Consider the following 16,327-nt stretch of genomic DNA (forward strand, 5'->3'; position numbering starts at 1 on the left):
TAAATGCATACTCTATATAAATGAATGAGAATAACTTATCATTATACTTTATTTTTCTTATATTACTCGAATACTAAATTGGGAAAATAAACTGTAGAATTCTTTCCTCTAATGAAAAATAACAAAAAACGAACAAAAAAATCCATCTCTCTTAAGAGATGTATAAAAAGATGTGCGACAATATCCAAACCCCAAATATGTGTGACAAAACAGAAACTGAGTTAATTTAAAATCTAAAAGGCATCCCAGAGATAGCTGAGTGATCTAAACATTAGAAGTTAAAACCCAAACTAAGAAAACCTAAGAGACATACAGTAGAAGGCAAAGTAAACACATGAGACTACAAGGTTGTGTCTGTAGAGTGACTCACTGTGTGAATTCCTTGACTGCCTTCCTTGATCAGGGACTCTCAGCCTCCCCCGTTTCTGTAGCATTGTGTTCCTTCCTCTTCCTTGTCCACCTTCTCAGACTCTGGCCATCTCCTGAGCTTATTTTCTCATGTATTCTCTTGCACTCTCTTCAACTCTTTTTCTCAACTCTTGCCTGCTTTCCTGTTTAAAGACCTGCTTGACCTCTACATTCTAACCAGCGCTGCTTCTCTGCCTGCACTTTTTTATTTGGCTTTCTGGACCTGGGTTCTCTTTAAGGCAGAATGTTACACTTTGGCAGAGCAACCACATCAGGGGGCGTTACCTTTGCTAAGTGTACTTAGAAAAGTTCTTTTAATTTCAGGCCCTGTCTGAGGTGGGTGAGGCCCAAGGTAGAGAGGCTTGAGTAAATAATACGTTACTCTAAAACCAGTACATGAAAATTTGGAAGAAAACAGAAAATCTCACTTCTCCTGTAAGCGATCCACATGCCGTGCTAATGCAAATGATTAAACAATACACTCATCAGACTATAAGATACACTGAGCTCTACCTTCTTGTGTTAGTTCTTAAACATTATTAACTCCCAACACCTGAAAGTGAGTTAACTTTTCCAATTTATAAAGTAGCTGAGGGTGTTAGAATGTATATATTACATGCTCTATAAAAACTAAAAAGTGACAACACCTGATGTGCAGAACCTACTGTCAGAGAACTAAGGTCCAAGCTAGATATTACTACCTGATAAATGCCCTAAAAAGTGTCTATATGTACGTGTTTATTCTAGTGTAAATGAAAGTTCCATGAACCAAGGAAGAAGTTGCCTCTTAAGTCTTTTGATCAATTTCTTTAACCAGTTGTTGTTAAAAGAGTTGATAGTAAAAATTCATAGGTGGCTGATGAGAATTCTGAAAGATCTGAAGGTATTTTTAGCATGACAAGTGAGTAAATAAATCCTATTAATAAATTAATTTCTTAGCCATGGCAATGATATTTTGAGAATACAAATATTTAAGCTCCAACTTCATACATATGAGGACAAAATATATATGTGAAGAATTTAGACATACGTCCAATTAAAAACTTAACTGATGTTCTAAAACTTAAAAATTCTAGAATACAAATAGAATACATAAAAGAAGCGGATGGGGCTGTTATTTATTTATACCTTGATTTGCTCCAAAAAAGAAAATTTAAGGTGGCTGAGTGCTGACTTTATTTTTGATTCCTGACATGAAGGATTTTGTTATTTTACCGAAACAACTGAACATCTAACTCTCATAAAGATAATATTAAATTAACTGGACTATAACATGAAAAATAAAATTTTATAATCCATCTAGATCCACAGTCCTGCTTTTTAAAAAAAAATGTTAAAAAAATACCTTTTCCTTTTTTTTTTCAACTTGATTTTCTCTTTGCTTTTTGCTTTTTTCTTCTCCTCTTCTTCATTTATTCCTGTGTGTTGAGGGGAAAGAATCAGGTCACCATCAGTTTATATACTAATATGGTATGTATACATTTTTTGATTTTGGTTGTTGGTTGGTGAATTTCACTGGTTAGGATACTGCACTTTTTTTGTAACAATGTCCCCTTTCTTGATTATTTTTACTCATTAAAAACATTATAAAAGTACTATATGCTTTTAATACAGATTTCAAATCTACTAAGTACATTAAGTAAAAAATTCAAATATTTCATTTCTAATTCCTAAAGCAAATCAATTGTCGACAGTTTGGTGGGTACTATTCCAGGCCTTAAGAAACGAAACAATACAATCATGTATAATTTTAAAAATCTTCTTTTTCAAGCAAAATTAGGATCATGAAATCCTAGGGTCATGGGACAATAACCACATCTAATATTTATGTCGTTGGTATCTTGGAAGGAGAGAATACATACTATTCTCTATCTTGTTTTTTAAATACACAATTTGGTGTGTATTCTTCTAGGCTTTCTCTATACATAACCAAATACACACAAACATTCACTTATACGAACATAATTACATGTAAGTCCCAAGTTTTTATTTCATTTGAAAAATGGATTGTGGCATATAATATATAATATTTTCCAACTTATTTCTTTCACTTAACACTTTTTTTGATATTCTTTTATTCTAACACCATTTGCTGAAAAGACTGTTCTGTCTATACAGAACTGCCTTTTCGCCTCTGTCAAAAATCAATTGAACTTCTGCTTCTAGGAAGATGAAGTAGATGTACTTTTCCTATTCCTCCCATTAAATATAACTACAAACCCCAGACATTATAAAAACAAGCATAAGAAGACTGTAAAAGGTGGAAAGACAGACACTAGCTAGGGATCTTGAAATCCAGAAAACGACACACTGCTGAGTTCCCTGAAATTTCTTTTTGCTTTATATAGCCCAGAATTACAGCTGAAGAAGCCGGCAACCTGGCAATATCAACAGGTGCAGACAAAAATACCCCAACAATAGCCTGCTCTCTCTAGCCAAAGGACCAAGAAAGGGGCAGCCTAGTGACAGGAAACTTTTAGATAATAACTGCCATTTCCAGCCAAACACCACAGAAAAAAATGGGGCACCACCCCCACCCATGTTACCAAAGGCTGAGTGAAGAACATAGACTTCCCCCTGTGAGTCTGTGATGAGATATCTCAATCCCCCTTACTGAGAAGTCTAAGTGGTAAGCCAAACTTTCATCCCCATTGACCAGTAATAAGACCTACATTAACAGTGTCAGTGGAGACCACGCAAGGAGCCTGGACTTCCAACCCCACCCAGCAGTAATGAGGCACTCCTCCCCTCCACGCTTAAGTATTGTCAGAAGAGACCTAATGAAAGTCAGTGCTTTCACTGTCACCCAGTGGTAACAAGACTACCCTCACCATGGTGTCAGGGGGCACCACACAGGGAGTTGAAATTCCGACCTTCACCCAGCAGTAACAAGAAGCCGGGTCCACCTTAGGTTTTGGTGGAGGCTGAGTGGTGAAACTGAACTTTTATTTTCATCTGGCAGTAACAAGTTGGCATCCTCAATTTTCCTTCTGGAGTGGTACCAGAGAAAATCAGATAAAACAAAAGGTTTAAAGAAAAGCCAGAGTTTTATATATGTCCAAATTTCAACTGAAAAGAAATCATCAAATCAAGAACCAGAAAGACCTCTAATTGAATACAAAATTAAACAATAGATGACAACACCACAATGACAGAAATATTAGAATTATCTGAAAAAGATTTCAATGCAGCCATCATAAAAATGCTTCAAATGGGCAACTATGAACATGCTTGAAACAAATGAAAAAATAGAAATCCCCAAAGAAATAAAAAATCCAAAGACGAGGGCTTCCCTGGTGGCTCAGCGGTTAAGAATCCACCTGCCAATGCAGGGGACACGGGTTCAATCCCTGGTCCGGGAAGATCTCACATGTCGCAGAGCAACTAAGCCTGTGTGCCACAACTATTAAGCCTGCGCTCTAGATCCCGCGTGTCACAACTACTGAAGCCCGCACGCCTAGAGCCCATGCTCCACAACAAGAGAAGCCACGACAATGAGAAGCCTGTGCACTGCAACAAAGAGTAGCCCCTGCTCGTCGCAACTAGAGAAAGCCTGCACACAGCAACAAAGACCCAACACAGCCAAAAGTAAAAACAAATAAATTAATTAATTTTTTAAAAATCCAAGAAGAAACAAAAAGAAATTTTAGAACTAAAAATACAATAAACTGAAATAAAAAACTCAGTGGAAGGGCTCAAGAGCAGAATGGAAACACAGAGGAAATAATCACTGAACTGGAAGACAAAACAATATAAATCACCCTATCTGAATGATGGAGAGAAAAAAGACTTAAAAAGAACAGAGCTTCAGAAACCTGTGGGATAACAGCAAAAGAGCTAATATTTATGTCATTAGAGTCCTGCAAAGCGAGGATAAGGAAGGCTAAAAAAAAAGGTGTTTGAAGAAATAATTGCTGAAAACTTCCTGAATTTGGTAAGAGACATAAACCTACAAATTCAAAATAAACTCAAAGAAATTCATATCAAGAAACATCATAATTAAGCTTCTGAAAACTAATGACAAAGAAAAAATATTGAAAGCAGTCAGAGAAAAATGATATGTTACTTATAGAAGCAAAACAATTAGAATGAAAGCAGATTTCTTATCAGAAAAGATGGAAGCCAGAAAGAAGTGGAATCCTGGAATCCTCTACCCAGTGAAAATATTCTTCAAAAATGAAAAGACAGATGGCTTCACAGGCGAATTCTATCAAACATTTAGAGAACAGCTAACACCTATCCTTCTCAAACTCTTCCAAAATACAGCAGAGGGAGGAATACTCCCAAACTCATGCTACGAGGCCACCATCACCCTGATAACAAAACCAGACAAAGATGTCACAAAGAAAGAAAACTACAGGCCAATAACACTGATGAACAGAGATGCAAAAATCCTCAACAAAATACTAGCAAACAGAATCCAACAACACAGTAAAAGGATCATACACCATGATCAAGTGGGGTTTACCCCAGGAATGCAAGGATTCTTCAATATTCGCAAATCAATCAATGTGATACACCATATTAACAAACTGAAGGAGAAAAACCATATGATCATCTCAATAGATGCAGAGAAAGCTTTCGACAAAATTCAACACCCATTTATGATAAAAACTCTCCAGAAAGTAGGCACAGAGGGAACTTTCCTCAACATAATAAAGGCCATATACGACAAACCCACAGCCAACATCGTTCTCAATGGTGAAAAACTGAAACCATTTCCACTAAGATCAGGAACAAGACAAGGTTGCCCACTCTCACCACTATCATTCAACACAGTTTTGGAAGTTTTAGCCACAGCAATCAGAGAAGAAAAAGAAATAAAAGGAATCCAAATTGGAAAAGAATAAGTAAAGCTGTCACTGTTTGCAGATGACATGATACTATACATAGAGAATCCTAAAGATGCTACCAGAAAACTACTAGAGCTAATCAATGAATTTGGTAAAGTAGCAGGATACAAAATTAATGCACAGAAATCTCTTGCATTACTATACACGAACGATGAAAAATCTGAAAGTGAAATTAAGAAAACACTCCCGTTTACCATTGCACCAAAAAGAATAAAATATCTAGGAATAAACCTACCTAAGGAGACAAAAGACCTGTATGCAGAAAATTATATGACACTGATGAAAGAAATTAAAGAGGATACAAATAGATGGAGAGATATACCATGTTCTTGGATTGGAAGAATCAACATGGTAAAAATGACTATACTACCCAAAGCAATCTACAGATTCAATGCAATCCCTATCAAACTACCACTGGCATTTTTCACAGAACTAGAACAAAAAATCTCACAATTTGTATGCAAACACAAAAGACCCCGAATAGCCAATGCAATCTTGAGAAAGAAAAACGGAGCTGGAGGAATCGGGCTCCTTGACTTCAGACTATACTACAAAGCTACAGTAATCAAGACAGTATGGTACTGGCACAAAAACAGAAATATAGATCAATGAAACAGGATAGAAAGCCCAGAGATAAACCCACGCACATATGGTCACCTTATCTTTGATAAAGGAGGCAAGAATATACAGTGGAGAAAAGACAGCCTCTTCAATAAGTGGTGCTGGGAAAACTGGACATCTACATGTAAAAGAATGAAATTAGAACACTCCCTAACAACATACACAAAAGTAAACTCAAAATGGATTAAAGACCTAAATGTAAGGCCAGACACTATTAAACTCTTAGAGGAAAACATAGGCAGATCACTCCATGACATAAATCACAGCAAGATCCTTTTTGACACACCTCCTAGAGAAATGGAAATAAAAACAAAAATAAACAAATGGGACCTAATGAAACTTAAAAGCTTTTGCACAGCAAAGGAAACCATAAACAAGACGAAAAGACAACCCTCAGAATGGGAGAAAATATTTGCAAATGAAGCAACTGACAAAGGATTAATCTCCAAAATTTACAAGCAGCTCATGCAGCTCAGTATCAAAAAAACAAACAACCCAATCCAAAACTGGGCAGAAGACCTAAATAGACATTTCTCCAAAGAAGACATATAGATTGCCAACAAACACATGAAAGAATGCTCAACATCATTAATCATTAGAGAAATGCAAATCAAAACTACAATGAGATATCATCTCACACAGGTCAGAATGGCCATCATCAAAAAATCTAGAAACAATAAATGCTGGAGAGGGTGTGGTGAAAAGGGAACCCTCTTGCACTGTTGCTGGGAATGTAAATTGATACAGCCACTATGGAGAACAGTATGGAGGTTCCTTAAAAAACTAAAAATAGAACCATCATACGACCCAGCAATCCCACTACTGGGCATATACCCCGAGAAAATCATATTTCAAAAAGAGTCATGTACCACAATGTTCATTGCAGCTCTATTTACAACAGCCAGGACATGGAAGCAACCTAAGTGTCCATCAACAGATGAATGGATAAAGAAGATGTGGCACATATATACAATGGAATATTACTCAGCCATAAAAAGAAACGAAATTGAGTTATTTGTAGTGAGGTGGATGGACCGAGAGTCTGTCATACAGAGTGAAGTAAGTCAGAAACAGAAAAACAAATACCGTATGCTAACACATATATATGGAATCTAAAAAAAAGAAAAATGGTCATGAAGAACCTAGGGGCAAGACGGGAATAAAGACGCAGACCTACTAGAGAATGGACTTGAGGATATGGGGAGGGGGAAGGGTAAGCTGGGACAAAGTGAGAGAGAGGCATGGACATATATACACTACCAAATGTAAAACAGATAGCTAGTGGGAAGCAGCTGCATAGCACAGGGAGATCAGCTCCGTGTTTTGTGACCACCTAGAGGGGTGGGATAGGGAGGGTGGGAGGGAGGGAGACGCAAGAGGGAAGAGATATGGGGATATATGTATATGTATAACGGATTCACTTTGTTATAAAGCAGAAACTAACACACCATTGTAAAGCAATTATACTCCAATAAAGATGTTAAAAAAAAATGAAAAGAAATCAAGATGCTCTCAGATAAAGGAAAACTAAAAGAATCTGTCACCAGCAGACATTCCCCAAAAGAATGGCTACAGGAAGTTATCTAATGGAAAGGAAATGCTGTAACATTAAGAAGAAAGAACACAGTAAGCAAAAATATGGGTGCAACAGGCTTTCCTTCTTTTGAATTTCTAAATTATGCTTGAGGGTGGAAGCAAAAACTATAACAGTGTCTGATGTGGTTCTATGTGTATGTAGAGAACATATTGAGGATGACTATAAATGGGAGAGGGTAAAGGTACATAAAGAGAGGTTAGGTTTCTACATTTCACTTGAACTAGTAAAATGACAACACCAGTAGATTATGATAAATTATGTATACATAATGTAATACCTAGAGTAACCATTGAAAATGTTATACAGAACACTACAGAAAAAATTTTAAACATTATGGATATATTCAAAGACACTATAGATAAATCAAAATGGAACTGTACAAGTGTTCAAGTGACACTATAGTGAAATCAAAGCACTATAGACAATCCTAAAAAAATACTCCATGGGAACCCACAGAAAGGTAGGGGAAAAAAAGAACAGAGAAATAAAAAACAGAATAATCAGAAAACAAATAATAAAATGGCAGATTTAAGCCCTAACATATAATTATATTAAACTTCAAAAGAATACCAATGAAATTGGCAGAGTTGATTGAGAAATATGACTCATCTACATGCTGTCTATAAGGCTCTCACCTCAAATATAGTGATATAGGCACACTGAAAGCAAAAGGACAGAAATGGAGATGTAACACAAACATCAAAGGAAAGCTAGAATGGCTATATTAATATCAGATAAAACAGACTTTAGAACAAAGAAAATAACCAGTGAGAGAGACAGGCATTATACAACAATAAAGGTTTCAACCCACTAACAAGACATAGCAATCCTAAGTGTGTATGCACCAAACAACAGAGCTGAAAAATACATGAAGCAAAAACAATAGACCTGAAGGGAGAAACAGACAAATCCATGATAGTTGGAGACTTCAACATCCTTCTCTCAGCAAGTGACAGAAACTACACATAAAGTCAGCAAGGATACAGAAGAACTCAACAACACCATAAATTAACAGAATCTAAATAACATTTAAAAAGCACTCCACCTAACAAGAGTAGAATACAATTTTTTTTTTCGAGGGCCTAAAGAACATCGTCCAAAATAGAATATATCATGGGTCATAAAGCAAACTTCAACAAACTTAAAGGAACTGAAATCATACAGGGTATGTTTCTGTCCACAATGGAATCAAATGAGAAATCAGTAACAGAAAGATAAAATGCCAAACAAAACAACACACTTTTAAATAATCCACTGGGCAAAGAGGAAGTCTTAAGGAAAATTTAAAAACATACATTAAGCTGAATAAAAATAAAATACAACATGTCAAATTTTGTGCAACACAGCTAAAGCAGTGCTGAAAGGGAAATTTATGGCACTAAATACTTACAATAAAAAAAAGGTAAAGTCTTAAATTAATAATATAAACTTCTATCTCAAGAACCTGGGTGGGGGGAGCTAAATAAACCCAAACAAGTAGAAGGAAAAAAATAAGAACAAGAATTAATGAAATTGAAAACAGAAGAAAAAATTAAACAAAGAACTGGATCAATAAAACACCACAGATCTCTAGTAAGACTGTGAAAGAAAAAAGAGAAGACACAAGTTACTAATATCAGCAATAAAATGGGGATATCACTACAGACCCTGCAGAAATCAAAAGGGTAAGTGAATACTATGAGCAACTCTACAAACATAAATTTAACAACTTAGACAATATGGAGCCCTTTCTCAAAAAACACAAATCGCCACAACTCATCTAATATGATGTAAATAATTTCAATAACCTTATAACTATTAAGACAATTGAGTCTGTAATTTAAAAGCTCCTGAAAAGCAAATCTCCAGGCCCAGATGATTACACTGAAAATTTCTACTAAACATTTAAAGAAGAATTAAGACAAATTTTACAATCTTATCCAACAAATAGAAGAGAAGGAAACTCTTCTCAATATTTTATGATGCTAATGTTACTCTGATACCAAAATCAGACTAAAATAGTACAAAATTAGAAAACCACAGACTAACATCTCTCATGAACATAGATGCAAATAATCATTAACAGAATATTAGCAAATAGAATTCAGCATTTAATATTTAAAAAAAGTTATACATTGTGACCAAGTGTGATTTATTCAAGGGATGCAAGGCTGGGTGAATATTCAAAAATCAATTAATGTAATCCACTGTATTAAGAGGCTAAAGAAGAAAAATTGTAGGATCATATCAACTGATGCAGAAAATGCATTTGGCAAAATCTGACACCCATTCATGATAAAAACTCTTTAAAAACAGGAATAGAGGGAAACTTCCTCAACTTGATAAAGAGCAGCTACCAAAAACACTTACAGCTAACTATTAAGGTCTGTATGGTTTTGTCCCCTAGGAATGGAATCCAGGTAAGAATTCATCTCTCACTGCTCTTTTTCAACATAGTGCTATAAACTCTAGCCATAGCAATAAATCAAGAAAGGAAAACAAAAGGCTTACAGATCAAAATGGAAGAAATACAACTGTTCCTATTTGCAGATGACATGATGGTTTACATAGAAAATTCCAAAGAATCTACCAAAAACTCTTAGAACTAATCAGTGAATTTAGCAAAGATAAAAGATAAACATAAAGTCATTTGTATTTCTATATACTTGTAATGAACATGCAGACAACGAAATTAAAAAAAAATTTACAATTTTTCAAAAAAAAAATTTATAGGTATAATCCTAAAACTACACAATGCTGAGAAAAGAAATCAAAGATTTAAATAAACAGAGAGACATATTGCATTCATGGGTTGGAATACTCAACACAGTAAAGGTGTCAATTCTCCCCAAACTGATAAACATGTTTAAGGCAATGCCTATCAAAATCCCAGCAAGATTCTTTGTAGATATAAACATTATTCTAAAATTTATATGGAAGGGAAAAGAAACTAGAATAGTTGAAACAATTTTGAAAAAGAAGAATAAAGTAGAAAAAATCAGTCCCTCCAACTTTGAGACTTATTATATAGCTACATTAATCAAGACTGGGTGGCAGGATAGATACATAGATCAATGGAACATTATAGACAGCCCAGAAACAAACCCACACAAATAGGACCAACTTATTTTTGGCAAGAGCACAAAAGCAATTCAATGGAAGAAAGATAGCCTTTCAACAAACAGTGCTGGAACAATTGGTCATTCTTAAGCAAAATACTAAGCGCTCTAAGTTTCACATTTTATACAATAGTCAAATCAAACGGATGATGGACCTAATGTAAAATATAAAACTATAAAAACTTTAGAAAAAAGTAAAGGAGACCAAGAGACAGGCAAAGAGTTACACTTGAAACCAAAGCACAATCTATAAGAGGAAAAATTAATAAATTGGACTTTATCAAAATTAAAAACTATTGTTCTGTGAAACACCTATTAAGAGGATGAAAAGAAAAGCTACATATTGGGATAAACATTTGCAAACCAGGCATCTAAAAAAGGACTAGTATCTAGAATATGTAAAGAACTCAACACTCAACACTATGAAATAATGTTTAACATTATTAGCCACTGGGGAAATATAAATTAAAACTACATTGAGATGTAATTGTACATCATCAAAAAGCTAAGATTTTTTAAAAGTGACAAAATCAAATGCTGGTGAGGATGCAGAGAAATGGGGTCACTCATACATTTTTTGGTAGGGATGTAAAATAGTATAGCCACTCTGGAAAACTGTTTGGCAGTTTATTAAGAAACTAAACATGCAACTACCATAAAACCCAGCAATTGTACTCTTGGATAATTATCTCATAGAAATAAAGATTTATGTTTACCCAAATCCTGTTGATAGCAGCTTTATTTGTAATAGCCCCAAACTGGAACAACTCAGATGTCCTTAAATGGGTGAATGCTTAAACTGTGGTATCCATATCACAGACTACTATTCAACAATAAAAAGGAACAAACTATTTATAAATATAGCAACCTGAGTGAATCTCCAGAGAATTATAGCTATTGAAAAAAATCCAATCTGGAAAAGTATGGTTTCATTTATAAAACATTTTTGAAATTACAGTATTAGAGAAATAGCAAAATTTTGGTTGCCAGAGATTAAGTAAGGACAAGAGGAAAGGTATGGCTATAGAAGGGCAATATGAGTGATCCTTGTAGTGTTAGAAATATTGTGTACATTGGTTGTATCAAAGTCAATGTCCTGGCTGCGATACTGTAATACAATTTTGGAAGATGAGGGAAACTGGGTAAAGGGTACAAGGAATTCTCTGTATTATTTCTTACAGCTGCATGTGAATCTACAATTATCTCAAAATAAAAAGTTTAAAAAAAATGAATTGGCCATATATGTATGGTGCTATTCACTTACACTAATCAACTTTTACATCAATACCACATTGTTGGGATTACTTGTAGCTTTACAGAAAGTTCTGAAAGTAGGCTGTGTTAATCTTACCAACTTTAGTTCTTTTTCAAAGTATTTTGGCTATTCTAGGTTCTTTACATTTCCACGAGAACTTTAGAATTGACTTGTCAGTGTCTAAAACAGCCTGCTTGAATTTGATTGTGATTAGTTTGAATCTATAAGTCAAGTTGGAGAGAACTGACATTTTAATTAATTTATTTTTTAAATTTAATTTTTATTTTATATTGATTTACAATGTTGTGTTAGTTTCAGGTGTACAGCAAAGTGATTCAGTTATACATATACATATAGCCATTCTTTTTCAGATTCTTTTCCCATATAGGTTATTACAGAATACTGAGTAGAGTTCCCTGTGCTATACAGTAGGTCCTTGATTATTTATTTTAATATATAGTAGTGTGTATATGTTAGTCCCAAACTCCTAATTTATCCCCCATCCACCTTTCCCCTTTGGTAACCATAAGTATGTTTTCCAAGTCTGTGAGTCTGTTTCTGTTTTGTAAATAAGTTCACCTGTATCATCTTTTTAGATTCCACATATAAGTGATATCATATATTTGTCTTTGTCTAACTTATTTCACTTAGTATGATAATCTCTAGGTCCATCCATGTCGCTGCAAATGGCATTATTTCATTCTTTTTTATGGCAGAGTAACATTCCATTGTATATATGTACCACATCTTTATCCATTCCGCTGTCAATGGACATTTAGGCTGTTTCCATGTCTCGGCTATTGTAAATAGTGCTGCAGTAAACACTGGGGTGCATGTATCTTTTCAAATTATGGTTTTTTCTGGATATATGCCCAGGAGTGGGACTGCTGGATCATGTGGTAGCTCTAGTTTTAGTTTTTTAAGGAACCTCCATACTATTCTCCATAGTGGCTGTACCAATTTACATTCCCACCAACAGTGTAGGAGCGTTCCCTTTTCTCCACACCCTCTCCAGCATTTATTGTTTGTAGACTTTTTGATGATGGCCATTCTGACTAGTGTGAGGTGATACCTCATTGTAGTTTTGATTTGCATTTCTCTAAAAATTAGTGATGTTGAGCATCTTTTCATGTGACTGTTGGCCACCTGTATAACTGCTTTGGAGAAATGTCTATTTAGATCTTCTGACCATTTTTTGACTGGGTTGTTTTTTTTGATATTGAGCTGCATGAGCTGTTAGTATATTTTGGAGAGTAATCCTTTGTTAGTCGCTTCGTTTGCAAATATTTTCTCCAATTCTGTGGCTTGATTGTCATTTTGTTTATGGTTTCCTTTGCTGTGCAAAAGCTTTTAAGTTTAGTTAGGTCCCACTTGTTTGTTTGTTTTTATTTTCATTACTCTAGGAGGCAGATCCAGAAGGATACTGCTACAATTTATGTCAAAGAGAACTAACTTTTAAAAAGATTGAATCTTTTAGTCCATGAATATGGTATATCTTTAGATTTATTCATTTCTTTAATATCCCTCATCAATGTTTTGTATGTTTCAGTCTTGCACATCTTTTGTCAGATTTATCCCTAAGTATTTCATACTTTTAATGCTATTATAATACGTATTTTTAAAATTTCAATTTCTGATTGTTCACTGCCAGCATACAGAAATACATTGATTTTTTGCCCATTGATTCATCTTGCATCCTACAACTTGGCTAAACATAGTTATTAGTTCTAGAACTTTCCTTCTAGGCTTTCTACGTAGATGATCAAGTCATCTGCAAATAAAAACAGTTTTTACTCTTCCTTTTCTAACCTGGATGACTCTAATTTCTTTTTCTTGCCTTATTACATGACTAGAATCCCCACTACAATGTTGAAAATAAGTGGTAGGAATGGACATCTTTGATTTGTTCCTTATGTTATGGAAACATTCAGTCTTTTACCATTAAGTATAGTGTAATCTTTCTGTTTTTTATGGACATCCCTTATCAGGCTGATGAAGATTCCTTCTTTTCCTAGTGTGCTGAAAATTTTTATAAGAAATGGAAGATGGACTTCCTCAAATAATTTTTCTTAAAATATTGGTTTTCTTAAAATACTACAGATTTTCTTCTTTGGTCTGTTAAAAATAGCAAATTACAATGACTTTTGAATGTAAAACAAATATTGTATTCCTGCAATAAACTCCACTTGGTCATAATATATTATCCTTTTTATATATTGTTGGATTTGACTTACTAGCATTTTTTTAATTGCTTAGAATTGCTTAAAATTCTCTTTTGAGAGTCTCTGCTTTCCTTGTAATGTCTTTATCTGTTTTTTTTTTAATTTAAAATTAAAAAAATTTTTTTTGACTGAGTTGGGTCTTCGTTGCTGTGCGCGGGCTTTCTCTGGTTGCGGCGAGTGGGGGCTACTCTTCGTTGCAGTGCACGGGCTTCTCATTGCAGTGGCTTCTCTTGTTGCAGAGCACGGGGTCTAGGCGCGCAGGCTTCAGTAGTTGTGGCACGTGGGCTCAGGAGTTGTGGTGCACGGGCTTAGCTGCTCCACGGCATGTGGGATCTTCCCCGGGCAGGGCTCGAACCCGTGTCCCCTGCATTGGCAGGCGGATTCTTAACTACTGTGCCACCAGGGAAGCCCGTCTTTATCTGGTTTTGTTATTAGGGTAATGCTGGTCTTATAAGTTGAGTTGGAAAGTATCCCCTCTTTAATTTTTAAAAGATTTTATGTAGAAGTGGTATTACTTCTCCTTTAAATGTTTGGCAGAATTCATGAGAAGCCATTCAGCCATGGCGTTTTCTTTGCTGAAAGTTTTAAAACATTTAACTTCTGTGATAGATGCAGACCACTCAGTTTACCTATTTCTTCTTGAAAGAGTTTTGGTAGTTTGTATCTTTCAAGTAATTTTTCCAGTTTATCTAAGTTGTCCAATTTATTGGCATAAGATTATTCATAATATTCTATTTTAGCATCTGTGTAATCTGTAGTGTTGTTACTTCGTTCATTTCTGATACTGGTAATTTATGACTTTTTTTTTTAACCCAATCAGTTTGGATAGTGAATTTTCAATTTTATAGATCTTCTCAAAGAACCAGCTCTTGGTTTCACTGGTTTTTCTCTATTGTTTCTCTATTTTCCATTTCACTGATTTCACCTCTGATCTTTATTATGTCCTTTCTTCTGCTTACTTCAGGTTTCATTTGCTCTTCTTTTTCGAGTTTAAGGTAGAAGTTGAAGTCATAAATTTGAGATATTACTTCTCTTCTAATACAGGCATGGAGTGCCGTAAATTTGCCTCTAAGTGCTGCTTTAGGGACATCTCATAAATGTTATGTTGTATTTTTATTTTCATACAGTTGAAAAATACTTTCTAATTTCCTTTGGCTCTTTTTTTTTCTTTGACCCAATGGGACATTTAGAAGTGTGTTAGGCTACAATTACTTGGGAATTTTCCAAGAAGCTACCTGTTATCGATTTCTAATTTAATTTTCTTGTGGCTAGAGAAGATACTTTGCATGACTTGAACACTCAAATTTATTGAGACTTGTTTCATAGCACAGAATAAGGTCTATCTTGGTAGATGTTCTGTGTGCACTGAGAAAAAAAAAAACTGTGTATTCTGCTGTTGTTGAGTGAGGTGTTCTATAAATGTTAAACAGGACAAGTTGGTTGACAGTGTCATTCAGGTATACTTTATCCTTTCTGATTTACTGCCTACTTGTTCCAACAATTACTGAACTGTAATGAAATCTCCGACTATAAATGTAGATTTTTTTTATCCACAAGGATTTTCCCTGGTAGTTCTATCAGAGTTTGCTTCATATAGTTCAAATTTTGTTACTAGGTATAGAATACTAGTGTTGGTGTTCTGTGTTCTCTTGACTGACCCTTTCATCACTATGAAAGAAAAAAAATACCTTCTTTATCCCTGGTAATATTCTTAATTTTGAAATCTACTTGATTTGATCTTAAAATAGTCACTTTCACTTTCTCTTGAAGAGCTGTCTTTTTTTGTTGTTGTTGTTTTATAGCTACCATAAGTTTAGAAGAACTACTGTTAGTAAGTTAAAAAAAAAGTTATGAGAAATTAAACAAATAAAACTAGCTCTGGGAATAATTTCCTCTTCCATTTAGGAATGACGGATAAGGAATCCACTGACTAGATTATACAGAGATATTAGCTCTAGAGTTCAGGAATTTTTTTTCCTGGTCATTTACCCTAGGAACCAGCAGTAGTGATAATAAGAGGATATGAGAATTCAAGCACTGAAGACAAAAGTTTATTTTTGATAGTTCACTGTTTCTATACTACCACTATTAAAACAAGTTCACCTCTATTTACTGAGGTTCCTCTGAGACAGAATGTTGAAATATACACAAGCATAGTAGGGAAAAGAGTTTGCGTTTTTGCAAAATAATACCTTCTTGGAAAATGATACAACCAAACTTTGGAGTAGAAGGTCCTTGTGTACTTTAGCCCTTAAATTTTGTAATGATAAGCA

The 16,327-nt window shown here is 34.6% G+C and overlaps 1 protein-coding gene across 3 annotated transcripts in view; it reads right to left on the bottom strand.

Moving 5' to 3' along the window:
- SREK1IP1 (SREK1 interacting protein 1) overlaps positions 1-16,327 on the bottom strand; it is a 48,998-nt gene that overhangs the window by 6,689 nt on the left and 25,982 nt on the right. For all 3 annotated transcript variants that reach the window (XM_061189298.1, XM_061189297.1, XM_061189296.1), the window contains one exon: positions 1,754-1,826. In XM_061189298.1, the coding sequence (XP_061045281.1) occupies positions 1,754-1,826 (73 nt within the window). The remainder of the gene's footprint in view (positions 1-1,753; positions 1,827-16,327) is intronic.

This window comes from Eubalaena glacialis, chromosome 4, assembly GCF_028564815.1.
Source record: "Eubalaena glacialis isolate mEubGla1 chromosome 4, mEubGla1.1.hap2.+ XY, whole genome shotgun sequence".
Classification (NCBI taxonomy): Eukaryota; Metazoa; Chordata; class Mammalia; order Artiodactyla; family Balaenidae; genus Eubalaena; species Eubalaena glacialis.